The following is a 27,695-nucleotide window of genomic DNA, read 5'->3' as shown; positions in this document are numbered from 1 at the left end:
TTCTGGGTTGTTTTTCGGTTTGTTTTTTTTTGGGGGGAGGAGAGGTAGGTTTCGGGGGGTTTTGTCTTATTTTGGGGGTGGGGTTTTTCATCCCCACCACCTGACTCCCAGAAACTATCAAATTCAGTGTTCTCCCCCTCTTCAGTCTCAATAGAAATACAAAAAAAATTACAAAATATGAGACATGACTATATAAGAATTTACACTTCTGAGCAATGTACAAGGTTATTTCTCATTTAATACCACAGGAAAGTACAGAGATTCTCATCATCTGATGGTTCTCATCATGCAGCTTGTGGGCTTTCCATATACATCTTCTGCTCTTCAACAGCCAAAGACAGCTCTCTTCAATTTGCAAAAGAAAGGAAATATGCACAGAAAGAAACCGCACTTGCCTCTCTCTCCCTTCCCAAGAAACCAATGTTGTTGCTGCAAAATTGTGTTGTATTTTTTTTTTTCCTGAATTGGCAAGAGAGTTTCTAGCCTAACTGTAGGCTGTTCAAATATTGAAGATTTGAAGACACAACAGGGCAAAAATCACTGAATTTTAGAATTTAAACTTTTGTTTCAAATCTGCTATCACAAAAAATTGGTGGTTAAAAATAATTTGCTGTCATCAACTTCAAAAATAGACAGAAGCTTGACCTTATCAACATTAAATACTTCTTATTTACTCAGATACAAGTTTTAAAGTTTGGTTTAACTTCTTTACGAAGTCTTCAAAAAAATCCACCCAAGCCAAAATTAACAATATAGGAAAATCTAGTTAACAAAGCCTTTCCAAAAAGAAAAATGCTTGATGCTAACTTCCTTTTTTTCCCAAAATAGTACTGAGCAAACATTAGAAATAAAACAGCCTAAAATGAAATCCTGAATATCTGTGGTCTTTTACCGCACATTACTCTGCAGCAAATAATGATCAGGTCTTGAAAGTGTGCAATCCGTAAGTACCAAGGAGTGAAAGAAACTTTTCTTTTTCTTTAATAAAGCAAGACTTAAAAACAAGTCTTACAACAACAGAAAGCTCAAATGGTTATACACAGGTACCTATTACACACTGTAAGCAGCAAACCTAAGGAACAGCAAGCAGCTTTTGCTAGAGAATCACTGCAAGTTCAGGTCACAATTTATCTTCTCCTTTTCACGTTCGGATCATATCTGCAACAAAAAAGGAAATCTGTTACAAGTAAGTAATGATACTCAAAGTTTACAGTGTGATGTAAACAGCTTTATTATACATTCATAACAAGGGAGTGGTCAGCGTTCAGTCCCTTCCCTGACTGCACTTCTATAATTAACTACAGTTGCTACAATTTGCCTTAAGAATGCGTAAGCTAGAACTTGTGCATGAACTAGAGATCACCTTTATCAAAATATTCACTGACTTCCTACTGAAAATCTTTAAATCTGATGCATGAACAAGCTTCTCCAAGCCTTTAATGTCCCAACATTAAGTTCCTTACTAAAAAAAAAAAAACAAAACAAAAGGGGAGGGACGGGAAAAGGGTAATGCCTATTCACAGCAATGTACAACATTTGGCTACAATTCATTCCGACAAAGCCCCTCTGCTGCTTCCTACTCCCACATAAAGCAGTTCCTTGCCTTCCCTTCGCCTTTATGCCGCTTCTGACTGATTTTCAGTCATGTAGGTCTACTGTCTGCATATGCTAAACAGTTACCCAATTTATTCCAGTACACTTATAGTTTGCCTCTGCTTGACACTGCTATCCCCTGGCTTTCTCTTCATTCGTGCTCCATCTCCCAAAATCCTGTGTCACTTCTTTGAAATTCTGGTGTGTTTTGTATTCGTGTATGAATAACTTACGGACACAACTGAATGATCAGGCAGTTTTACTTCCACTAATTCTGCTCTCATTCATCGAGACCTTTTTTGCTTAGACAGGAAAATGTGACAACTTGTGAGCCAAATTACATCACCACATAACTAGAGGTATTAGAAGTCACTGCTGTTGCTATACAACTCAGGCTTCTGGCAAAAATGAAATGTGCACCCTTTGAAACAAGTGCTCAATTATTAACTGCTAATTAACAGCGCAAGCTGTTAATGCAGCAAGATTTTCTGAATGGCTCTTACATATGTTGATATGCAGAATCATGTTTCTTTGATAGTGACTTGGACAAAAACATCCTTCTTCACCATACGCATTCTTCTACCTAAATGCATTTTTTTTAGTGTTAGTCAAACTAATGGCAGCTGAGCAGTCAAACAGTGGTTGCTTCTTTCTTCACAAAAAAACTAAGAAAATAATGAAATTTTTGCTGAACAAAATGAGATTCAGGCGTTGGAATAGGCTGCCCAGGGAAGTGGTGGAGTCACCATCCCTGGAGGTGTTCAAAAAATGTGTGGCACCTGCGGACATGGTTTAGCAGGCATAGTGGTGTTGAGGTGACGGTTGGACTGGATGGTCTTAGAGGTCTTTACCAACCTATGATTCTATGAGATCCTTATATTAAATCTCAAAAGCATTTCTTTGAATTTATTGCTATAGCATCATAACACATTAGTTATAACATTTAAGTATGTCCTGGACACCATATCCTATTCTGGGGGGGAGGGGAAGGAGAGGGAGAAAAGATAAGCAAATAGGAGAAGAGGATGTTACATGATGGAAACCTGCCATCAGGACACCAACAGCTTCAGCCCTGTCTGTGACTGTCTGCGGAGATGCTGACACTGACAGTCAAGAACAACTTTTTATGTGATCTCCCCTCACCTCCCGCCATTTGCCACGTTAAATAAAGCCTGGACAATGTTTTCCAGACAGAAAGAAATCAAACAACATTATCAGAGAAAGGAAACTGTACAGTGCCTGTGGCCTGAGATGGAAAAAGAACTACAGAGATTCCACTACTCTGAGTGAATGCATAAAGAAACAGAAGACCTTGCTGGGTACAGGGAGTGAAGGATATAAAGGCCTAATACTGAACACAATTATTTATCTGTAGTCTTAGCAGACAGTACGATATGCCTTCCTTTCCTCCTCTATCTCAGTATGTACTGAGCAGCAGTTGAGGGCACAGCTTTTTCTTCTAGCTCATCTCTACCCTGGAGGACACCAGGACTCTTTCTAATAGCATCTTCAAATGCAATTTTCATGGGAAATCGCAGCTGTTAACATTAGCATTACACCAAATAGTTTCACTCAGGATTAAGGACAAAATTAGAAGTAGCTTACAAACTGCTGAACATTAAATTGTGTGGTTTAGTATTTGTGACTGGGGAAACTCCTGTAAGTGCAAGTATCATAAATAAATTGCGAGCTCTTAAAAACTTCTCTAAGCATGAACCCACGCGAATTACATGAGTTTCCACTGCTGTGTTTTGAAAGGATGAAATTAATCAAGATGTTTTGAACAAGTTAGTACTCCAGCATCGCAATCAAGCTGCATCATGTTTTTATAATCATCTTCATAACTGACACACATTTAAAGGCTGTATTGCAGGTGTAACAACTGGGTAAAGTGGCAAACTTCGCTTAGATTTTTTTCAAATTAGAAAGTGGTTATAGATCATTAAATTAGGATTACAGTTGAAAGTAACTTGACAGGAAATCAGCTGAACAGGATGATTCTCTCTCTCAAAAGAGAGATTAGGGAAAGCAGTAGACAACTGCAGTGAGGGTTATTGAAACAAAACTGCTGAAACAGACTGTATCTTAGGGGCAAATGTATGAGATATGGCAAAAAGCAAAGACAAATAGCCAAGATGAACCTGGACCTACCACAGAAATCTCTCAAATTCCAGTGACATAACCACCGACTAAGACAGAATTAATGACTCTACTACATTATCAGGGGCCCAGAATGATCAGTGTAAAAATGCCTCCTCTCTCCAGTCTGAAAACTGGAAAGCTGGAAAGGCATTCAGGGAGCTTATAACACATAAAGAAAGGCAGAAGCTTTTCCATTGTGAATGGGCTTGAAAGCAGCTTAAGGTCTCAAAGATAAATGACAAGGAGGGGCCACACTGAAGGATTTACTTAGTGTTTTAATTTTTGATTTCAAAGGTCAAAAAAAAAAAAAGCAAGCAGTCCTGCCAATCACTTTTTCACAGAGCTAGTATTCTGTTGCTTTAGCTCCCTCAAGTGACTCAGCACAGGGACAGACAAGTGCCACAGCCAGAATGAAAAACTGGCAGACCCCATTGCTTTTTCTTCACAGTTCAGATGACTGACTTAACTGTAAGATCAAAACACTTCATCAGGTGCTAGTTAACACTAATGGCAGAAAATCCGACCTCAGAGTCTCTTCCAGCCTTTGCGAACAATCAAGCTCGTGCATATGAGACAGGAAATAGGAACACTTTGTTTGAGAGTGTTCTTATTAAATATTGTAGCAAGCCTCAATGAAATTGAAAGGTTAAGGCATAAAAAAATTTGAGAGAAGTTGATGCACCATTTGGGGTACATTCTGTACTTGGGAATACAGGGAATTTTCAAAAGAATAGTCACAGTAGTCCTACACAAAATTGGAATTTGTCCAAAAAAAGATGTGATGCAAAATAAGACACATTTTCAAAGTACAAACATAAAACTCTTACCTAAAGAGATCATCAGCAAGCGACTCTTCTCTTGCATGTCGATTCTGTTCCTGAGAAAATACGTTTATTATTTGTTATACAAAAATGCTTTTTTTACTTATATTAATTATATTACTTGTATTACATTAATCATAATTATAATTAATACTTACAATACTTATAATTAGTACTTATATTCAGTATATGTTAAGGGTGAAGCTAATAAACAATACAGAACAACAACAGATCTCTGCACTAACACAGTTTTTCCTCAAGAAGTAAGTTTTCTTTAAGTACTCCATTCAGTCTATATTCACGTTATATATTTCACTACTCAAGTTTGGCTGCTGCTACCAACTAATGGAATGAATTATTTTGTGCAAGATACCAATTTTGGTCCGAAATACGTTAGTTTTTAAGCATCATTGCAGAAATAGCGAAATTTTTGTCTGATTATTGGTGCATAAAGGGAACTTTAATTAGCATTATCTATACCCAGGGGTTAAAAAAAAAAAAAAAGGGGAGATAGGGTGATAATCAAAAAGTGTTGATGTAGCAGGATCTTGATCAGGCTGTGGAAAAAGAATATGACTCATCGCAAGTATTTTTAAAGAAATTACTGAAAAATAAAAGAGCCACAGAACTGCTATGGTGAAATATAGTATTCTTTAGAACTTTTACATACAAAGGTGAAGATTTTTATTATTAAAAAAAAAATTGAATTTATTCTTACTATATCTTTTCAGTGTGCTCCAACAGAAAATACCTAGGTTCTGTTCAAGAGTACAATATCACTTGTACTGTATAACAATTTGAACACAGTTAACCATATAGTAGTTCTTCCTAGCTCCCTGTCACATTTTTAGAAGTCACAAGTTTCCATAATGCTTATTTTGCTTATTCAAAAAAGATATTCTTTTAGGTTACCGATTTTGTTTTAAATCTATTTCTGATTAGATGAATGTTGCATGTAAAATGAATTCAAATCATGAGCAAAAAGATGAACATTACCACTGACCTCTGACTTTCAGTAACTTTTCTAATGTGTGTATTCCTATCACCATGTGTGGACAGCTAATTGGCTGAGGTTTTATTTTAAAAATAAAATTCTGAAGTATTTCAGTAATGACCATAGGCTGGTACGACCACTTACGTAAGTCAGGTTTCATTTGATCAACTTCAAGAAAGAATTCCTTACCTCCATTTCTTGTCTTAACCACTCTTCTAGCTCTGAATTCTTCTTAGCATGGTGAGCAATCAAATCTGATCCTCCAATAATGTATGGAAGTTGCCCTGCCCCTGGATAAGCTACCTGTCGGACAATAAATTCTTACAATTGCAATACAAGGCAAGCACACTACAAGTGAAAGGTCAGAAAGTCTATTCAGATATCACAGAAGAAAGTCAGTCTTTCTTTTTTGAATAACATTTATCAGAGTTCATATTTAAAAGAGATTGAAGTGAAAAAAGCATTTACAGAAAGCTATTAACTCCCTCCTTTTACCAAAGCAAACAACAAAAAAACCAGCTGACAAGTTACAAATGCTAAATAAATCTGATAGTACATTAAATGGAGTTTGAAAACTTTGTAAACTGATATTTACTGATAGATTCTATTTTATCATCAGAATGCATAAAAAAGTATTCCAAAACTCTGGAAAAGAAAATACTACCAGAAACTTAAAATATTTTCATACTCCTAGAAAGCTGGAAGTTGCATTATGGGACTCACACTCTCTATACAGTATTTTACTGCAATGCATTTCTAGTAATCTTATACCATATATATATATATTATTTTTAATAAAAGCCAAAACGGTATTTTACACTGAACACTAAAAATCTTCTTGAAATTATCTGAATCAGCATCTGCTTTATATATAGGTCTCTGGAGAAGTCAAACTGCTAGCTTTCAGAGGTACAACCAGAAGTCATGGTAGGCATCACTTCATGACTTACTCCAAGTAACTGCTTGGAATAGGCAGTACAACTATGTAAATAATCTAACATGAGGTAAGATGTACCAGGCTAACAAAAGCTTTAGTCAGTTAGCAAAATATTTGTTAACAGTATAGTATAGTATTTAAATTGTTTCTTTCTGTAGTTCCTATCAATTAAAAAAAAATTCTTCACATATTTCTACAATCTTAAGGCAATATTTCTCAGTATTTTTAAACAGTACCATCTTGTGACCATCTCAAATACACACTAACCTTTTTGAACATTTTGAAATTTTTCTTTCCTCCGTAGCTGGTATTTGCAGTAAGGTAACTGTTCTGTCTTGGATGGCTGACAACCAATGATCTGAACTCAGTCAACAGAAGTCTGCTGGGAAGACTGCTGGAGTCATCTTGAAGTTTGCTGTGGTTCTTACGCAGAAAGAAACAGGAAGGAGGACTTCAAGTGTATAAACAGACACACAACATATCTAACAGTATAAACTTTACAGAAAGAAATTATCGTGAGCACAGCTGAGGCAGAAGTTCAGATTACAAAAGCGTGAGGGGAAGCAGCAGCAGTGCTAGAAGCCAACAAGACGGATGCACTTCTCAGCCTCCATATGAGGAGCTGGGAACTCAGTAATCTCTCATATTTACATCTGTTGAAAAGACAAGATCATTAAGAACTGCAGTAACAACACTGAAGTCAGTGTACCTGATTTCCCTAGGATTTTACTTCAAGATAAAACTTCAAGTAAAAAAAAAAAAAATTTTTTTTTCCCCTCAATTCAGCTATTATCTAAAAATTATTTCTCTCCTCATCTCCACCTTGCCTCCTATCTAGACTAATTTAATCAAGTATGCTTACTCTAATGGAAACTCCAGCTAACTCCGAGGAAGACAAAACTGAATGTCTTCAGCTGATTTCTAGCCTACAGCTTTACCATTTCAGCTAACTTTAGGACTGTAAGCTGCATCTGATCAATGAAGCACGTTATTTGTGTATGTAGATAAGAATGCTCGTATGTCAGCAAGTTTGCATGTACATTTTGCTGTTTGGGGCTAGATCTATGTGGATGAAAAAGGAAGTCTGGTTGCAGGACAAGGTCACAAGTAACATCAAACTATCTTCATGGACATTTCTAGCCCACATGCAGTACAGTTGTTTCATAGCAAAGTACAAACTAGAAGTCTCTTAATCCGAGCGGACCGTGCACTTCGGTATATCTGCACAGTATTCTCTTTCCTTGGACTGTTTTCCAAGAAAAGGGAATACCATATAGGAAAAGGTTTTACCCTACCCCTTGTTGACTAGCTACACTCTGCTTTATCTCTTCATAATCCTTCCATTTCAGTTTCATTTAGCATTGTCTCCTTTTCCTCTGCCTCACTGCCACTCCCAGCAACTGTCCCCTCCTTCCTTCATTCATCTCACCAATAACAAAGTTAGCACACTATTTACTGTTTATCAGTGTCTGTTACATCCATTGTCCTCAATGGTTCATCTCTTCCATTCTAGTTGCGATCTCTTTAGAGCAGCAGACAAGGAGATTAGACTCTTGTCTGGTCTTCAAGCAGTAGCCTAACAAAAACATCAGCACAAGTATTAACCACATTGAAGGGTTAATACAATTACTTTAGCTTTCTGAAGTTTCAGTCATTTTAAGTATCCAGCCAAATGCTGTTACAAAAGCACGCCGATGAACTGCAGTTCCCTCTGTCTTTTCACAGTCAGTAAGCTGGACTGTACTATTCAAATTTACATGTCATTATTCTAAGGAGTGCAATCTTTAGAACCTCCTTTACTCTGAAATAGGATCCACAAATACTATCATCTTAAAAGCAAAATTTTGATGCATTTTCTTAATGCTTCTCAAAGTTTGCTGTTCAAACTTACGATTGACTGGTTTCTTACCGACACTGGTGACTCTTTCTTGATCTCACTTTTAATTTCTGAAGTTAGAACTGATCCAAGTTCCTTTTCTTTCTATTTGATTAAAAAAATATTTAAAATGTAACACCGGAGTAAAATGCAAATTTAGTTACATAAAATTGTTTTCCGCTCTTTACAGTGGAATAAGCATTTTCAAATAAATAAATTATTTAGACAGAAACTGCACTGTACTTTTAAATTTTTATGATTTTATGTATACTGTAACAATTGTTGTGGGTTTTTTTCTACTAAAAAAAAAAATCACTATTATTTTCTCACATCACTAGCAAGTTTTGTCCATGTGCACAACCTGCAAAGTCCTGCCAGGTTCTGGAAAATACTGCAAAAGCTTCTGAATATAAAAAGTAGCATTTTCAATGTCACATGTTAAGCGTACATGTGTGCAGAACGTCCATTTCATTACTAGGATAGGAAAATATTCTGCAGGTTGCTTTTGTCACACAGTTTAAAACCAGATTTGCCTTTCATAATTTATTTTCAGTGGTTAAAAAAACAACCCCACAGATCAGCTTTATGCACCCTGTAGATTTTGAGTCAGTTACTCTCTGTCTTGTCAGACACACAAGGTACATCTATACTCAAAGCACACAGGTAATGTAAATATGCCTGTGGACCTTTATCATCAAATCTCCTTCCTGTTCCACTGTAAATATAATTTATGTGAATAAAATAGGTTGTTATTAAACTATTAATTTGTTAGCAAAAATCTTTAAGTGCACACCTGATAAAATAACAGTTTAGTTACACAAAATAATTTTTTTCCTTCACTATCTCGACAAGAAGTTAGACTAGAAAAGCTTCCCAGGCCATAACAAAATTCAAAAGACCATTCCAAGTAGCCATTTTAGTCTCGATCAGGTCTGACCGTACTGAGAAAGTACCTCCTCTCTGTTAGTATAAAGAGCAAGAAACACATACTCTTTGTAATTATGACTCGTCTTTTAAAATTTGCCTGTTAGTAACACAAAAAAAGTATCATTGTAACAAAGTTCAAAATTCACACTTTGCCAAAAGCAAGCTCCAGTAGAGGAGAGTGTCAAGGTGGCCTAAGCTAAGGATGCATAATTACTAATTCTCATCCCATCCAAAGTATCCTGCAAATTCCAGTTACTCAAGCATACATTCAAACTTTATTATTACAGCATTTAAACACTGCCTACACTGTGTAAGAACTGACTGGACAGTAAGCTTTAATATATATTTTTTAAATAAACAAAAATTAAACCTGTTCCTTCTTATTCCCCTCTGCATTGTTAATAGTCTGCTTTGCTAGAGCTCTCAATGCCATTTTCTTCTGCAAACCTGCTTATGCTTTTTTCCAATTAAATGGCTACCATCAACTCAAAATCCATTGTTTTCTTCATTTCTCTTAGAAAACTGCCTTACTCTCAAAAACAAAACCAGAGAAATAATCCAGAAAACTAATCACAAGCTGAGTTTTGGGGGTTCTGTTTATTTTTGTTTTGGTTGGTTTTTGGTTTTGTTGTGGTTTTTGTTTTTGAAGGGGGCATCAGTGATCTGAATTGTCTCATACAGGAATTTTAATCTTTCACATGACATCTACAGATGTGGACTTAAAAGATGTTGGACAATACTGTGGTATGCAACAGAAGAAGTCAACTGAAGGTTTCTTCAGAAAATTCATTACATAAAGATAATATAATTGAGTATCTATTTTAGTATAAATATCAACATTACAATTAGCACAACAACATACAATATCAGAAGATTTTCTTGAACCAGGGATATATTCTGCTGTTCTACCTACAGTACGTCAAGCAAAAAGAGAGGAAAACTTTCAGAACACAAGCAGCATTCAATTCAAAGAAACAATGTCCTGCAGAATTAAAAAACATTTAGATACATATAACACTACAATGTTCACATGCATGAGAAACATCATGTCAATTTTTAGTTCAGAATGACTTGAGATGTTTAAGCAAACAAACTTTACAAAGCTACTTTCTGCATGCAGGCAGCCTCATCCTTAAAGAAGCTATCTGCAACCTCCTAACATAGTTGTAAATTTCAAGATTAGGCACATGACATGAATGTAACTTACCAATATCTGATTCTCTTCTCTCTGCTTCACATTTATTTCTTGAATCTTGCTTCCTTTGGCTTCCAAACATCTTTTTTTTCGTGTATTGCCTTGAGCTTCCTGGTCATGACCTGCCATTTGATCTTCCCAGTCCAGGTCTCTGCTTCCAAACACAATTTCTAGTGCCTCTGTATCTTCAGATAAATCATCTAACTCCTTTCTCTTCTTTGGTGCATGCTTTTCACTAGAAGTAGTTTTAGTGTCTGTTTTACCACTTGCTAGTTTGCCACTTTCCCTCATAAGCTTTGTATCTCTGTCTTCTAATGCAAAATTTGGGTTTGGGTCCAGGATGTCATTTTCCTTTTGACGCTGTTCTGCTTCACTGTTCCACGCTGACAAAGCTGTGGGTTCAGTGCACTTGGAAACGGGCAATGACCTTTCTCCCAGTTTTGCTAGTTTGGGTACAGATGTTTCTTCTTCTTCTTCAGCTCTTTCCCTGAGCCAGAAAGTAATCACAAAAGAAAGAAATTACAAAAGCACTTTTTAATACGACTAGCTGCATCCACAATATGACAGCTTCCTGAGGTTTTAGTAATTGCATTGTGAAATTTGAACCTAAGTACTCTTGAGGAAAAGCTTGCCATTCTAGAAAGATGATCTAAAAATTACCTTTTTAAGTATGTTTTGAATTAAATGTACTTCCCTTGAGTTAAAAGAAACAGCACCAGTATAACAGTAAGGGAAGTAATGTCAAAAACATTTCAACATACCTTTTTCTTGCTACCTGGAAGTAATTTCTAATTGAGTTAGACTGGTGATGTGAAGCGCATTCACTAGGTTTACCAGCTTCTGAAATTTTAGATGGCGAGACAGGATGACTTTTTTGACTAAACCCAGATGTTCTGTTCATTCTAGATAGCGATGTTCCTGCATTTACGCTGCTACTTGTGCTAGGGTTTTTCTTTACAGCGGTTATATCCTGGAAAGCCATTTTCCCTCTTCTGTCGATCTGTGGAGTATTCTCTATCTCCATGCTGTATTAGAGAGAAAAAGTATTAAGTGAACACAGAAGAAGTTACCACAGAGATACACTACAGAACACCACTTTTTTTAAAAAGCTGTACTTGTACTTTGAACATACTTCTGAAAAATGTAGGCGTGCTAAAAACAAACTGTAAAATCTATTGTGAACCAGCTGGAAAATTTTTAATAGTTAAGACAGTCAAATCAGATATACAGTATCTACATGTGTATCTGAAAGAGTCATCAGTCCTACGTGATGTTTTCTGTTATCTACCACTCAAAAGCAGAAATTCACTGCAGACAAGCGACAGCAATTCAGTAACTGCCATTTCAAACACTGCATATCTTTGTCCATGGCAATGATACTGTCCCTCTGCCACAAAAGATCGCTTTATTTGCAAGTACTAGCTCAGAGAGTATTTCTGTGAATACTTTACCATGTCTGCTCTTCTATTTCTGTATCAGCTACATATACTGTGCTGTTATCTGCAGCAGTTGGCATTATGGTTTCATCCACAGCCAAACTCTGAGAAATGGCTCGCCCTACAACAGCTGATGCAGGAGTGGTTTTAGTTACAGCTGCAAGATCAACACAAGAGAAAAAGTAAAAGGTTAGTATCAAATCTGTGTTTCTTCGCATGTGTTATCACATCAGGTGAGGTTTTTGTAAAGTGGTCTTAAAGCCATTATAATAAAAAAATTAAGCAGATTTATTAATTTAAAAACCTGGAAGAAACAGTTCTAAAGGACCATATCCTGGGATTCAGTTTTAGTTAAATATTCCACTGAATTAAGTAATGGAATTTTGCCAAAATAAAAATGAAGTATAATGGAAAATCATATATTATATGGTCATAATGTAATTAATAAATCATGCAATATGTATTTTGCGCAAAACCATCAGAGCACAAAATTCCACGCATTTACTGCTTTATGATGATCTCTAATGTGATTATTGTATTTGGCATTATTTCTACTAATACAGAACCAGTATTTGCTATCAAAAAACTTTAGAAGAAATGTCTTCTAAAGCAAATTTCCCATAATCCCCATAGTCAGGGGAGTGCCTTAAAACATCATTTGTTTTTCTCTATTTTGTTACTTGCATTATTTCTCTGTAAAACAGAAAGAAGAGTATATACAACACCTTTTATATTGTCTGCCCTCACTTGTATTTGTTTTCATATACTTATGCCTTCTCCAAGTCAAACGATACTAACGTTTACTATTTTAACATGTCTCATCGTGCTTCTAGATCGCATTTTTTTTAATTACTCCTCATCTCTCAGCCCTTTACATTCTTCCTGCATCTCATTCCAACTGAGACTATGATGACCGTATCATCCCTTCACAAAACTCATTCTTTATACATTGATTTTTTCCTACCACTGTAACCTAGAGAGGAATAACCCACAGACACACCTAGGTCCCCCCTCCTTGAGCAACTACATCTTATGTACGTTACGATTTGTTGTTCTGAGACAAAATCAGAGGAAGAAGTCTTCTTTACAATCCTTTAGATTTGCAACACATACATGGAAGTCTTCTTGTAAGCCCCAAACAATAGCATTTGTTCCCTCTTAGCAAATAAACTGGAAACACAGCTACCTTTAAAAGCCTGATATACAGTCTGTTCACACAATTCAGTCAGACAACTTTTATCCAATTGAATCATTCAGACCAGAAACAAGAATCAGCATTTCCGATTTACTCGGATGTCTGCAGGGTCAATATCCTTAAAATCAATCTGAGAATTACTTCGTTTTGTATTGTTTTCTAAACAAACTGCATTGACAACAGATCACATACAAGTTATTCATACAAGAATATCAGTCAACCGAAGTATTTTTCAGAACTCTGCCAGCACTGCATGTATCTTTCTCTCTTCGAAAGACATTTTTTAATAAGTAATGTTCTTATAAAGTAGAATTTATGGGGTCTTTCTTTGATTTTTTTTTTAAATTGTGGGATTTGCTACCCAATATGACACTTCATAGAACAGAATAGAATCTAAAATTATACACATAACTCTGACAATTTTATAGAAAAAAAAATACAGACTAACAATTTTGGAAGAGGCATGAAAAGAGAATTAGACAAATAAAACCTCTTTCTGTCTCTCCAAGATTTTTATTACTACTGTATCAGCAAATACAAGTTAAGTTTCAAGTTGAGACTTGGAATGTCCACCCCTAAACGACTACTTTAGCAGATGTGGCAATCCTATCTCATTGGTTTTACTTCTTAAATCAAGATTATGTTTGGTTTTGAACAGAGTGGGGGACGGTTGAATTTTCCTAAAGCAAATTCCTTTTTCTCGGGGGGGTGGGGGAAGCCTTTACAAATTAATCAAATTAATTCCATCCTTATTCTCTCAGTTTCTAACATTCACCTTTTACTCCCTGTTACCCCAGTCTTTTCATAAAAGACAGTATAGCATGGAATTCAAACTGAATTTCAGTGGCCACTGAAAATGTGAACTTCAGAAGACTGTTTTGAAGTGCCCGTCCTTTAAAGATCAATGTACTATGTCTGTCTTTTACGCTAATTATAGGTCTACTACTTTTTTATTTATAGCTAAGAGTCATATAATTTTCATTGCTTCTTATTGCAAGACCATTTGAAAACAATTACCTCTTCAGACTTGTATACATTTTTCATTCAGTGACATTCTATTTTAGTGGTCTTGCAAAAAAAACAAAAGAACTTGAATATTAGCAGTTGATGCCCCCGTACAAAAAGAAATACTGCCTCCATAACGCTGTTAACTACTTACTACCCTCGTTCCAATTACCTTTGTTACCAGACTGCTTTTGAGGGTTGCAGTATTTTTCTGTTGACATGAAGATAACTGCCAATCCAATTTCTGCCTCAGGAATAGACCTGAGATCCTTGCTGTTGATATACAAATAAAATAAAGACAAAAAAAAAATGTTTCTCAATGCAGATCCAAAGATGCATAGGCACAGACATGACAAAGTACAAAATGTTCCATTCCTCCTTTCAAAAAAACATCAGTCTACAGTACAATTTTTCACAATATAGTAAGTCAGCATAATTACCCATAAGTATAGCTATGTCCTACACATACGAACTCCCACTCTTCCTGCTGCTGTAGCCATTGTCTAGTCCCAGTGATGTGGCCAATGCATCTCTTCTTATGTGATTTCTGGGCATTTAACTGACTGTGCTCTACCTCCAACTCAAAAACGTGTGTGAATGAAAAGTGACTGGAAAGATTTGAGCCCTTCTTACAAGTCAGTTAGGCACACACACACCTTTTCCACACTACCGCCATAAGAAGAGCTTGAGTATTTTTCTCTATTTAGCAGGAAAATTCAGGGAAACTAGGTTTATGTATTACATTAAGGATTGGGATTTTGTTTGCTGTCACTGTTTTAATGAAATAGCATCATGAAAATCCTAACATCTATAAAATATGCAGTCTGCCCACTCAAACAAAACCTTCCACCCACTCAAAAACTGACTTTCATTAAACAGAAGCTGCTCTTCAGAAACGCTGTATGTAAATAATTAGACTGCAAAGAACCACATGACCTCCAGGTGCTATCTCGTGTTTTCCACAAAATAAACACATATATTTATTAAAAATCATGGATGGCCTATTTTCCATTCTTAGAATATATTAATTTTTAACTTATTTTAAATAGCAGAAGAAAAACCACTTGCTGTCTGTAATTTCAAAGCAGCTTCATTACAATGAATTTTTGTAGAATTGGATCCTCCAAAAAAGGGGAAAAAGACACCCAAACAACTCCACCAAATCTTCACTGAACTGCCAAAGTCCTTTCTCTCCTGCTTAAAGAAACTTTATTCATGTTACTATGCTAAATACTTAAAGCAATGAAGCAAATGCCCTCTTTGTAAGCGTCCTACTGCTTAAATACATACGCGAACACCTAAATCTCTGCAGAAATTCTGAAATTACCCTACTGTTGTACAACAGAACAATGCGGCACCTTTGCAAGACAGTCAGGACGGAATCAGTCCAGTTTCTCACAGAGTCAGATCCTGGCATCTGAGAGTTTGTCAACCCCACATCAACGACACAAACTTCAGGAGAAACTAGTAAAGAGGTTTCTTTTGTTCCTTCTGTCATCAACTTTGCTTCCCCTCCTCCAAGAATAACTGCTGGACCCAGTTTCTTGTGCTAAAAAGAGAATGCAAATTAAAAAAAATAAATCTTAAAATACAGTTGGTTTAGAAGTATCAGCATAATGAACTATCAGCATAATGCGTATCACTGATGCACTAATGCAGATGTGATGTGTTCTGTTTCTCCCCCTGTATTTCATCTTGCTTAGACCACTGTATTGTAAGAAGATACATACACAGAAATCCTTCTTTCCTGATGAATCCAGAATGAGTGTGAATTCACAGAGAACAGAATCTGTGCTTAGCTACCCCTGTAACATTTTTGCAATATAAAGTCTGATTACCTGCTTGGCAGTTAGAAATACAAAAGTTTTTCCACTGAATATTTTTTTCCTTTCATGATGCTCACATAAATCCAGTTTTTCAGTGCCAATGGAAGGCTCATCAACTGGAGGATAAAAGCTGCAAGAACAGAAAATTAAAGTTACAAAATTCGTATTTACCCAGCAGTACGGACTCATAGTCCTTTCTGTTTTAAAGTAAAGCTCTGAAGTAGAAGTACTGCATTGCTCTGTTAAAACTATTTATATAAATATTTTTTCAAGGGATTGTTAAGCAGAAACAGAGCCTCTAATTTCTCAACATACAAGCTAAGACCAAGACTTTCCACTTCAGTAACGAAGAGGACAACACTTTTAGGGATGTATTCAACCTATCGACTTTTAAGCATCTGCTGTACACATATCTACATTCTCCACTGACAAACGAGACTGCAATCTCACCCTGCACTTACTCTAGCTAATAACAAAGCTCCACACAGAACTAGCCATCTTGCTTCCTCTACCCTTAGGGTGGGGATAGTCACCCCTCCTCCTTTTCTACTGGATCGAGAAATTGTGTATACCACCACAGCAGATGACAGCCTACTAATATGACAAAAAGTAAGCACACTTTTCTTGCTAGTGGGATAGAGAATGGAACTGACTCACCCTGCAGATTCTCAACTGTTCTGTCCAACACACAAAAAGCGACAAGGAGTTCAGCTGGGGAACATGTTAGACAGAACTGAAATTCTACCCCGAAGCTCTCATTTTTGTCACAGACTGTGACGTCAGCTCTAGTTAGTGATGGCATGCCCAGATCATAAAAAGCCTCTACAGTTACGATAAGCCTCTAACTGATAATTTCAGGGTAGTATTTCAGGATCTTTGAGCCACATACTCACTACTACAGCAGTGCTAACAGAGCAAGGTGAAGGCGCATGCCAGAAAGAATGGGAACTATAGTACTTAAACAGAGCCTATAGGAAAGATGGGGACAATCTTTTTAGTAGAGACAACAGTGACAGGACGAGGGGTAATGGTTTTAAACTAAAACAGGGTGGGTTTAGGCTAGATATAAGGAAGAAATTCTTTACAATGAGGGTTCTGAAACACTGGAACGGGTTGCCCAGAGAGGTAGTGGAGGCCCCATCCCTGGAAACATTCAAGACCAGGTTGGACAGGGCTCTGAGCAACCTGATCTCGTTAGCAGTGTCCCTGCTCGCTGCGGGGGGGTTGGACTAGATGACCTCTAGGGGTCCCTTCCAACCCAAAACTTTCTATGATTCTATGATTCTATAGGTCGATTTTAACTGTACTATACTATGGACATACCCTGGCTGATCGTAGAACTACTTATCTTTATTCTGACTGCTCATTATACCTCTTTCTCATACTACTATGCAGGAAAAGCTGAAACACACTCTCAAGATCCGGTTTAACAGCTCAAGAAATTACATAATACAATACATGTATACACACAAGCAAACATGGCTTCACCAAGGGCAAATCGTGCCTGACCAACTTGGTATCCTTCTATGATGGGATTACAGCGTTGATGGACAAAGGGCGGGCAGCTGACATCGTCTACCTGGACCTGTGCAAGGCATTCGACACTGTCCCGCATGATGTCCTTGTCTCTAAATTGGAAGGACATGGATTTGACAGATGGACCACTCGTTAGGTAAGGAACTGTCTCCATGCATGCACAGAGTGTTACAGTCAATGGCTCGATGTCCAGGTGGAGACCAGTGACAAGTGGTGTACCTCAGAGGCCGGTACTGGGGCCGGTGCTGTTCAATATCGTTGTCGGCAACATGGACAGTGGGACTGAGTGCACCCTCAGCAAGTTTGCCGATGACAGCAAGCTGTGTGGTGTGGTTGACATGCTGGAGGGAAGGGATGCCATTCAGAGGGACCTGGACAGGCTGGAGAGGTGGGCCTGTGTGAACCTCATGAGGTTCAACAAGGCCAAGTGCAAGGTCCTGCACGTGGGTCGGGGCAATACCAAACACAAGTACAGGCTGGGCGGAGAGTGGCTCGAGAGCAGCCCTGAGGAAAAGGACTTGGAAGTGCTGGTGGATGAGAAGCTCAACATGAGCCGGCAATGTGCGCTGGCAGCCCAGAAAGCCAACCGTATCCTGGGCTGCATCAAGAGAAATGTAGCCAGCAGGTCGAGGGAGGGGATTCTGCCCCTTTACTCAGCTCTTGTGAGACCCCACCTGGAGTATACTGCGGCCAGCTCTGGAGCCCCCAACAGAAGGACATGGATGTGTCGGAGCGGGTCGAGAGGAGAGCCACGAAGATGATCAGAGGGCTGGAGTACCTCTCCTGTGAGGACAGGCTGAGGTAGTTTGAGCTGTTCTGCCTGGAGAAGAGAAGGCTCCAGGGTGACCTTATAGCAGCCTCCCAGTACCTGAAGGGGGCCTACAGGAAGGATGGAGAGGGACCTTTTACAAGGGCCTGTAGTGATAGGACAAGTGGGAATGGCTCTAAACTAAAAGAGGGCAGATTTAGATTAGATATTAGGAAGAAATTCTTCACCATGACGGTGGTGAAACACTGGCACAGGTTGCCCAGAGAAGCTGTGGCTGCCCCCTCCCTGGAAGTGTTCAAGACCAGGTTGGATGGAGCTCTGAGCAACCTGGTCTAGTGGAAGATGTCCCTGCTCATGGCAGGGGGGTTGAAACCAGATGACCTTTAAGGTCCCTTCCAACCCAAACCATTCTATGATTCTATGATTCTATACATAGACATAGATATGTTTTTGATTTTTGTTTCTAATTTATGCAAAGATTAGCAGATTCTAAGCAAGAAATATACTCCATGAAATGCTGAAATATTTCAAGTTTGAGAAAAAGATGACATATTTCAAGTTCCTGAAAAAATGCACCATCTGTAAACATCTATTCTTCACACTCTGAATATGCACATACTTATAGCTGAACACAAGAATAAGCATGCAAATTTTCTACTGCATCTGAATATGTAATTCAGTGATGATAGGCTAAAACATACTATATAATTACAGTTAATTTTAAATAATCTTTGTTCTTTTGTGTTCTTCACAATCGATTCCTGAAGCTTTATGTACACAGTGGAAATTAACCTGTGTGAAACCATACTGTTTGGAAAAATCAGCATTTGACAAGCTTCAGGAACCTGTTCCAAGTCTGTTTACAGAAATACTGTTGCACTGAAACTCAAATAGATATTATAAAGTCTGCCAATTTTAAGAAATGGGGGAACTCAGATTTTAGTTATCAGGCCATGAGACTTCCGATGCTGGGTCCCATAGAGACAGCTATTAATGAAAAATAAACACAGGGGACAAAGTCATCTTTAAAGACCAAAGGATGACTAAAAGGGAGAAACAGAATTTCCATTACTTTGGAACTGGACTATAGTTTCTCTATAAATACATTTCAAACCTCTGGGGTTTTTTTCAGCAGGAAATTTCAACTGATCATCTCCTCAAAGAAATCTTTGATTTCCCTTGGAAACTCTTACCCAATGGTGATCTAATCTCAGAAGGCTACATACGTCTTTTTTGGTCTCAGGATTCTGAAGTGCTCCTTGTACTCTCTCCACATAAGCTTTGAACAGTAACACCATTATCCAGAAAAGACCCTCTACAGCCCTGAATCTTTCAATAAATAGATACTGATCCTTGATGAGTTTCTGTTAAAAGCTCAGTTACTTTCCTACTTTTTCAAAGCCCTGCACTGTTTACACTGAACTGCTCTAATAAAATGTTTTTTCATAGAGGGCTGCACTTACGCAACCATTAGTGAACTCTTCAGTTATTGTTCTTCCTTGCATAGGTTATCAGAGAGTATCAGAGGACTGGGGTGATGCACTTCACCACAAAAAGCCTCAAGCAAGAAGCCCCACACTCATATGTGAACCAGAGGTTTGCAGTTCTGTGAAGTCTTAGTATAAACAAAAAGAAGTTTTAATTTTTTTGAACTTTAAGATTATATATGCCTAAGATTTTTGGGGATCGGACCTACTATAGTATCGAGATTTAATTAACAGTGTCACTCTGTATTACCACATCGATATACCTTTCTTCTTCATATTCAAACTGGTATTAGCCCAAGTTGTTTAGTGTCTTGCAGATGTACCAGCTCAGGTCAGCTTTAGCTACAACGCACAATATAGAGATTCCCTGTGAAAGTATTTTCCAAAATTGAATGCAAACAGCTGCTAAGTAAATTTCCATTATCTTCCCACAAGCTACTTCTTAAAATAATCACCTATTTAAAATACTGTAAATTATTTTAAATATAGATCTGCATATTACACCAGCTGTCTCGCGTAGCTTGACGCAGAACTCTCTCTTTGAAAGCTACATAATGGATATACTGCTATTGTCACTAACGTCATCAGCTCAGTTCCTCCGAGGGTCTTAATAGCTAGCAAAAATATTTAAGAAAGGGAAATATATCTATCTGGTTCTATTTTAGGGAGCACTTAACAGCTCAACTATACCATCACTTCTACATTAAAGGAACATACAATATGCACCCCAGTTTCAAGAGCCCAAGCCACTGTTTGCCTGTTACTGACAGACAGCAACAGCAGCCTTACAGCTAGGTAACATTCAATCAAGCAAATTTAAGACTGCAAAACCAAATTGTTACCTTCTACTGGCTTGTACCACCTGTACTAAAACAAACAAAGCCATAAAACCTTATGTCCAACATATAAGAGAGAACTCTAAATAGTTTGTTCAGTTTTCTCACATATTTATAAAACAATGTAGAAGTACAAGGAAAAGTTACAATCCACAAAGATTCTGCCTTTCTTCTGAAACTGAAGACCAAATGAGCTTTAAACCACTCCCAGATGACTGATCTGACATACCACATAAACCCCTGCAAATGTAAAACGGCATCCATAAACTAAAGAGTATGTGCTACCAATTGCTCCAGATTGGCACCTGTGGTATTTTAACAAGGTACTGTCACATTCTGTGAAATATATTTTACCACGTAGCAAGTGCAGTTTATTGTCAATCCTCTGCAGCTTTGCTTCCGTTACTATGTGTGCACCACTGAGGTTTGTTTAACCGCCCTTTTCGCTCCCAGCCCCGTTCTCCAAACTATTCCACCAACAGCGATCATCAGACCCACTAAAGAAAACAAATTGCTATGTCCTAACATGTATGTAAGTACGTATATCCACATATATGTAAAATTAACAGCGACTTCTATTCTTCTTCACCACTTATTTTCCCCAACTCAAATGTCTGGTGTCCAGCATCCACCTAGTTAAAACAATACATCCAGAAAAATCACAATGTCTTGAATGCATTTAAAGTAATTTCACATTTTTTTCCTCACTGTTAACTGGCATTAAAAGTCCAACATTATTTTTCAAATACTAAGTACTCTTACAATTTCCATTCACTATATATTTAATTTCACAGTATCTTCCAAAGCATGCAAAGAACAGAAGTGATAAAAACCCCAAGTACCTATGCAGTTAACCTTTTAAAAATACATGATGGAAATTTCCCACCTGCACAGTGTGTTCATACACACACAAAAAAAAAAAACAAAAAACCCCCCAAAAAAACCCCAAAAAACCCCAAAAAACACACCAAAACCTAAACCCCAAACAAAACAAAACCAAACACAACTGTCTCCCTTTTCAAGAGAAAAGCAGTAGCAATACAGGCTCAGATGAAATTCTTGAACACGATAATGGGATTCTTTTACACTTTTCTACATAGAGAAAAATAATCAAAAGGGCTATTCTGCAGTACCACTTTATTCCAAAGTAAGAATTCCCTTTTCAAGTCTATTTAACCATGAAAACAGTATTTTATTCTCACACAGCAGAGACCAATGCACATGAGTCTCACTTCATCTCTTTCAAGAAATTCAACCAAGTTTTGACCAAAGTTTACAGAAAACTCAGTAACTAACTGTGTACTGGGAAAATATGTCTACATAACGAAATAGGCTTAATATAATTTATTTTATAAAAATACAATTTTACTTTAATGTATCAACTCCCCAAAGAGTTTAAATGTTGTTTCAAACACATCAACAAAAAAGGTTCCTATTCAGAGCTAGGAACATCTAAGCATATCGTTAATTCCAAGAGCTCATTTTAGACCTCCAGTGATGACAGCAAGAAAATTGCTGTTGAATATTAAAAAGGGTGTCATATTAAGCATTCTTCCAAAAATAAAGTCACTATAAATCACATATTCTGTCAAATATAATCAGATAAATGGATAGTTATTTGATAATCTAACTCTCATCAATCTAATTCTGTGATATTGAAAAAATGATACTTACCTTTCATGATTTGGCAACTGTTGCCCGGACTGAATAGCTTTGATTAATTCAACAAAAAACTCTGGTTTTATAATTGGTCGACCACAAATCAAAGCACATATAGTCTGAAAAGACAGAAAATATGCATTTACTGTATGGGAGAAGTTCAGCTAGAACATGGTTCAAGTGACACTAGCTTTTTAAGATCTTGGATGTGGAAAAGGTCACGCCAACAAACAGAACAATTCTGAATGTTGCTACTGAAAAGCAGGATAGTTTTGCTCCTAACAGCTTTTAATTGCTGTCTTGACTAGAGTTACAAAAATGTACAAGGCAACCAATGAAAATCAGTAACAGTCTTCAAATTGGCTTTTTTTTTTTTCATTTTCTTTCCCTCCAACCTCCCATCAACATACACCTCCTTCTAAACCCGGAAGAGTTGACTTCGTATCTTTGTAGAGGAAAATCTTGATCAGGTCTAAAATTTAATTTGCATTTGTGGGAAAACTGCAAAGCAACACCATCAATATGCAAAAGCTCAACATACCTTAACAGTAACTTTTACTGATACCATTACAAGGTGAGTACATTCTTCTGTCCATTCATTCACTACAAGGCCCCCAAGCTGCTGGATGGCTTGATGTAAAGCAGTTTTCTGAGCTACATCTAAACATGAGGAGCAGACAACCAAAGGTTCATACTCTACTCTGCAAAGAACAAATAAAATAGAATTGCTTTAGTTATTTCAGCCAATCACTATGATGAACAGAACTGACTTAACTATCATGTTTGTGTCTCAGGGAAATCTGGGGTGGGGGGAAGACCCATACTCTTACCTAGATCAAAGACTGTGCTTTAAAATTTCCTGGAGAAAGTAAATACCGATTTTTATACAGAAAAATTAACAACATTTTGACTTGATGTCTGAAATATTTCTAAGGACTTTTGGGTCTTTTACAGACATCATGTATAATTAGTGCTTCAACAATACTGCAAGGTCAGGGAATATCAGAAACTGAGTTGGTGCTTCCAAAGGCAAAAGCTGTTCAACAGAACAGTCCATGAACAGATTAGTATCTAAAAAATTTCAGTGTCATAGAATGCAAGTTCAAGTAACTTTTTCCTAACACTGCCATTACACTTGACCATAAGCCTGTTTATATTTGTCGATCTTTCATATGGAATTACAGCATATCAAATTCCATTATTTGATTTGGTTTAATCTCCAATGCAGAAAGAAATTTAAATAATCTTTCTGGTACAACCATCATAATATATCTGGTCTCATTGCATGATTCCTGCACCACACTTCAGGTATGTCTATCTAAAATATAAAATACAATTTATTGCAATAAGTGGAGGAGAATGCTATTTTTTCTGTAAAATAATACCAGCAGCAGTGACAAAACTGCGTAAAATTTTAAAGAACAAAGCAAACTTCCAGTTGCTTTAACACTGATTTTAATGGTGACTAGAATTTGTTCTATTTACCTAACACTTTATTTCGAGGAGTGCTTCAAATATTCAGATAGCATTAGCTATCATGTTAAATTTGAAAAATTAGCAAGTTGGGTTCACTAAAGAGCATGCAGACACACAACAGAGCAACAAGCATTCAATGGCTAGTGTTGCACAGAGTATCCTCCAGCTACGTCAGTTCTTTTCTTGTTACATTATCAACAGCTAACAGGGCCCGGTCAGACAAGCTCTCTCCCAACCCTAAACTTTCCTCCTTTCTTTAGAACCACTAATGTTTTAGGAATTTGTTCTTTGCCTAAGATAGCCTGAAAACACTCATTGTACATGATCCAACATCTTCTAAAATGCCCATACTTTACTATGAACAATTTTAATCTCTTAGTGTCGACATAAACTCTATTATAAAAATATATAATGGAAAACTATTGCAGAAGCAGGTGTGGAACACAGGCAAAATACTACTCATCTCCTCTGCTTTCTAAAAATTCATCACTGCTGTATCGCTGCTGAGTTGTACAGTGTGCTAAAATACTCTTTTCAAAAACTGCACTTTTCTACCTGGTATTTCATAATGAAAGCACTCACCTAAACTTGCTCGCAAAGACTCCAAAGTTGATCCTGTCACCAGACTGCAAAGACACTGAAGTACCATTGAGCTTTGATCCATTAACGAAGGTACCATACTTAGATGTATCTGTTACTGTTAATACAGGGACTGAGAGAGACTGGCTCTGAAAGTAAACATAGATAAGCCATTACAGTTTATCAGAATGAGACAGTATTACCAGAAACAGGTTACTACCATTAGGGTAGTAAAAGCCGTAGACAAAGAAGAAAAAGCCCACAAAACACCATCCTAAAGACTTTGGACAATGAGGCTGGCTACATGTAATTATTAATCTTGTGGTTTTCACTGTGAAGGAATGAGAGAAAACACATATATTTTTAGCTTCAGAACTTCTGTGCTTCTTACACTCAGTCTTTTTGGAGGCTGTGCCAGGTAATCATTCACTGGCTCAAAGGCTCTGCCAGTGCGATTCACCAAGGCTCTGAGACGTATTACCAATGCTTTTACCTACCATTCAGCCCTGGCAGAGGCGCCCAAGCCACCTTCCCTCACTTCCTTCCACAAGCACTGCTAGTCTTCCACAAACTGCAGGGCATCGTGACACGAGTATGTCTTGAGAAGAGGTTAAACACTGTTGTATTTCCCAAATGGTTCACAAGCCAACAAGAACACTGTCAGTCTGTTTTTATGAAATTTTGCTACGTAATTTTACACTATTTGCTGTATTAAAAGGACAAATAAATTTTATGTATTTCATTTCACTTTCTATATACTGTTACACGAACGAAACACTGGCTGACTGGCTTCAAAATGTCCATAAACATTGCAACACATAAGCGTAAACAGTAAATTGCTGCTTGCTAATTCTCTTTGGGACACTTATTTTCAGTCCCTAAGCAAATACAGAACTCATCATGTGGAACTAAACATGAACTAAGACTGCAGTAAGACAACTGAAGCACTTTCCAGAACCAAGACCTAAAACCTGTCTATGTAACGAAATTTAATTGCGCAGTTTTCCCGCTATGATTATTTTAATACAAATTCCTAGCGAATCTTCACTCTGGGATGAAAGGGAGCTTGGACCAGTACATTATGCCACTAACTTCTCAACACAGGCAAGAAATCCTGAGGGAAAAAAATAAAATTTGTCAAGATTAAGAAAGGACAGCTGATCAACAGTTCTACTCCAAGCATAAAACACCAGTGAGAGCAAAATGAGAGTAAGTATGCTCATGGCAGACTGAGTTCCCACACAGCATACTGATAATGCAGTAAAATGCTGGCTACTTACAGGAGTTGTTTCAGGACGAGCCACTGTCAGAACTGCATGGCTTCGACTGATGGACTGATCATCCTGAATTAAAATTGCACAGTTTTTGCGTCCAACAGCATATTCTGTGCCACTTAAAAGCCGATATGGCTCTCCTGAAAATAAACAAGAGACAGAAAAATATCAATTTACAAAAAACTACAAAATACCCAAAGCACTTAGGAAACATTCAGAAGTTTGCAGTATACCCAAAACTCAACTTTGTCATGCATCATTTATTTGGCTGACTATAATTGTGCATTTAGTTAATATATAACAGATCTTTCTTCTCTTCTTCCTTGCTTCGTTCATTATAAAAGGATACATTTTATGACAACAAAGCAGTTACAAAAGTAGCAGCACACTTCTCTGAAGGACAGTGGATTTTTGCTAAAGCTTTCTTAACTTTTCTTTTGTATTACTTCTTAAAGCTTAAGTGGTACACACAGAAGAAAAAAAAAAAACTACTATGCGAGATAGGTTTTCCAAAATGCAAGTTTTAAGGGTACATAACTTTTTGAGGGCATATAATTTATTTACATGACCTCTGAAGAGGTTCAGAGGAAAACATCCTCCTAGAGAATGTGGGAAGATCTGCAATGTAAATGAAACTGAAACTTAGGAATTTCAGTCTCTGACGTGCACTTTAGCTCACTCTTGCTAGCTGTCATCTAGACCACACAGTGGCTTTTCAGCGAATGGCTTGAGTACATCCACAAGGTGTGTGTTACATACTGGTCAACAGAACCAAAAAATGTTTCCTGATTAAAATTAATCAATAACGACAGATTAAATTCTAGTTAACAACCCTGGGCAATTAACTTCCCAAATACGAACTGCGCAAGAACAATCATCCTGAATGCAATAACAGCACCAGCATTTTAGCCCTTGCTCAAGACTTTTCCAGGCAGTTAAGTGATAACCCAGTTAATTTCAGTAGGATTAGGTACTGTCGCCACTAGGAGATAAACAAAACATCCAAAATTCATTCTCAATGAATTAGGAAATGAAGAGCAGATGCAGTCTGTGATACGAGTGCTTGTTACACAGAGGAGAAAACATTTTAAGTCATGAGGAAATTTGTATATTATATGATCTCTATTATCATGGTATGAAAGCTCCTATAGATAAGCAAACTGATGAATAAAGGTACAATGGCAAATCACATTCAAAACTCTGGACCCAAGAAATAGCCCGATGTCTTAAATTCAACACTTGGTCCTTGACACATCAACATAATATTCAGACATCTTTCCTGGAAGGAGAGACTCCCGAGGCTGACTTCTGCATCCGAGTTCAACTCTTCAGGTGTTTTCAAGCAGCGCTCTGTGACCTGCCTCACCGGCTGCATCAGCACCCGAAAACAGCCCACATATACGAAACAGCGAAGCAAGAAACACCTCTTAAATTTAACAGGAGCTGCGGTCTGCAGCGCTCAGGGGATGAAAGGAGGCTCCGCCGCGGCCCAGTGCCCAGAGCGACGAGGGCTTCTCTCACCACCCGCCCTCAGCGGGCCGACGCTGCTCCGTCCGAGGAGCACGGACAAGCACGCCCGCCCGCCCCGGCGGCAGCCGACCCGCCAGCTCCCGGCGCCCGAGAGGAACGGCACGGCCGGGCCCGCCGCAGGCCTCGGGCCCCAGGCCAGGCAGCGACCCCCGCCCCGGGGGCTCCGCGCAAGCACAGTCTGGGGCGCGGCAGGGGCGCGGCGGGCGGTGGCCGGGCCCATCCCGAGCTCCCTCACCTTTCCCTGTGGCGGGCACCAGCTTCCACATCCCGGAGGGCGGCGAGGGGACCGGGGCGCCTCAGCGGGGGGGAGGCCAGCTCCGCCCAACGCCGCCCGGCGATCCGGGGCAAGGCCGGGAAGGGAACGGAAGGAAAAGAAACCCCCTCGCTCACTGCCGCCGCCGCCGCCGGGACCCCGGCCCCGCAGGCGAGACGCGGCCAGGCTGCAGCCGCGCGGTGGGAGGGGAAGGGAAGGGAAAGGAAGGGGAACACCGCCGAACGGGGCCCGTGCGCATGCGCGGCGGGAGGGGCCGCCCCCCCCGAGGCCGCCGGGGGTCGGTGGTCTCTCGCCAGCCCGGCCTGGAGCCTTCCCCCTTCCCGCGGGC

General features: G+C 38.3%; 1 protein-coding gene across 2 annotated transcripts; it reads right to left on the bottom strand.

The window, feature by feature from the left end:
* Positions 1–218: 218 nt before the first annotated feature.
* NBN (nibrin) lies at positions 219–27,590 on the bottom strand. Of its 2 annotated transcripts, XM_075415890.1 has the most exons (16): positions 27,329–27,590; positions 25,570–25,703; positions 24,293–24,438; positions 22,776–22,935; positions 22,250–22,353; positions 15,960–16,077; positions 15,480–15,670; positions 14,294–14,394; positions 11,937–12,078; positions 11,247–11,510; positions 10,498–10,972; positions 8,397–8,468; positions 6,755–6,910; positions 5,740–5,853; positions 4,563–4,612; positions 219–1,158 (listed from the first exon to the last, which is right to left on the bottom strand). In XM_075415890.1, exons 1-16 carry the CDS (start codon positions 27,357–27,359, stop codon positions 1,128–1,130), a joined length of 2,289 nt encoding a protein of 762 aa, XP_075272005.1. In that variant the 5' UTR covers positions 27,360–27,590; the 3' UTR covers positions 219–1,127. The 2 variants fall into 2 exon arrangements, with proteins under 2 accessions (XP_075272005.1, XP_075272006.1); XM_075415891.1 differs by lacking the exons at positions 25,570–25,703; positions 27,329–27,590 and having other exon boundaries at positions 22,776–22,894; positions 24,293–24,364.
* Between the last annotated feature and the right edge of the window lie 105 nt (positions 27,591–27,695).

The sequence above is a fragment of the Opisthocomus hoazin genome, chromosome 3, assembly GCF_030867145.1.
Source record: "Opisthocomus hoazin isolate bOpiHoa1 chromosome 3, bOpiHoa1.hap1, whole genome shotgun sequence".
NCBI lineage: Eukaryota > Metazoa > Chordata > Aves > Opisthocomiformes > Opisthocomidae > Opisthocomus > Opisthocomus hoazin.
The sequence above is the reverse complement of the archived record's forward strand: the minus strand, read 5'-3'. Positions and strand labels throughout refer to the sequence as shown.

Excerpts from the sequence above, each read along its gene's own strand:
- NBN (XM_075415890.1), bottom strand. The coding sequence starts at position 27,359 with ATGTGGAAGCTGGTGCCCGCCACAGGGAAAG. Across the intron at positions 22,354-22,775 it reads CAGTAAAAGTTACTGTTAAG|ACTATATGTGCTTTGATTTG; the intron begins GTATGTTGAGCT and ends CTGTCTTTTCAG. Across the intron at positions 8,469-10,497 it reads GAGAAGAGAATCAGATATTG|AAAGAAAAGGAACTTGGATC; the intron begins GTAAGTTACATT and ends TTAATCAAATAG.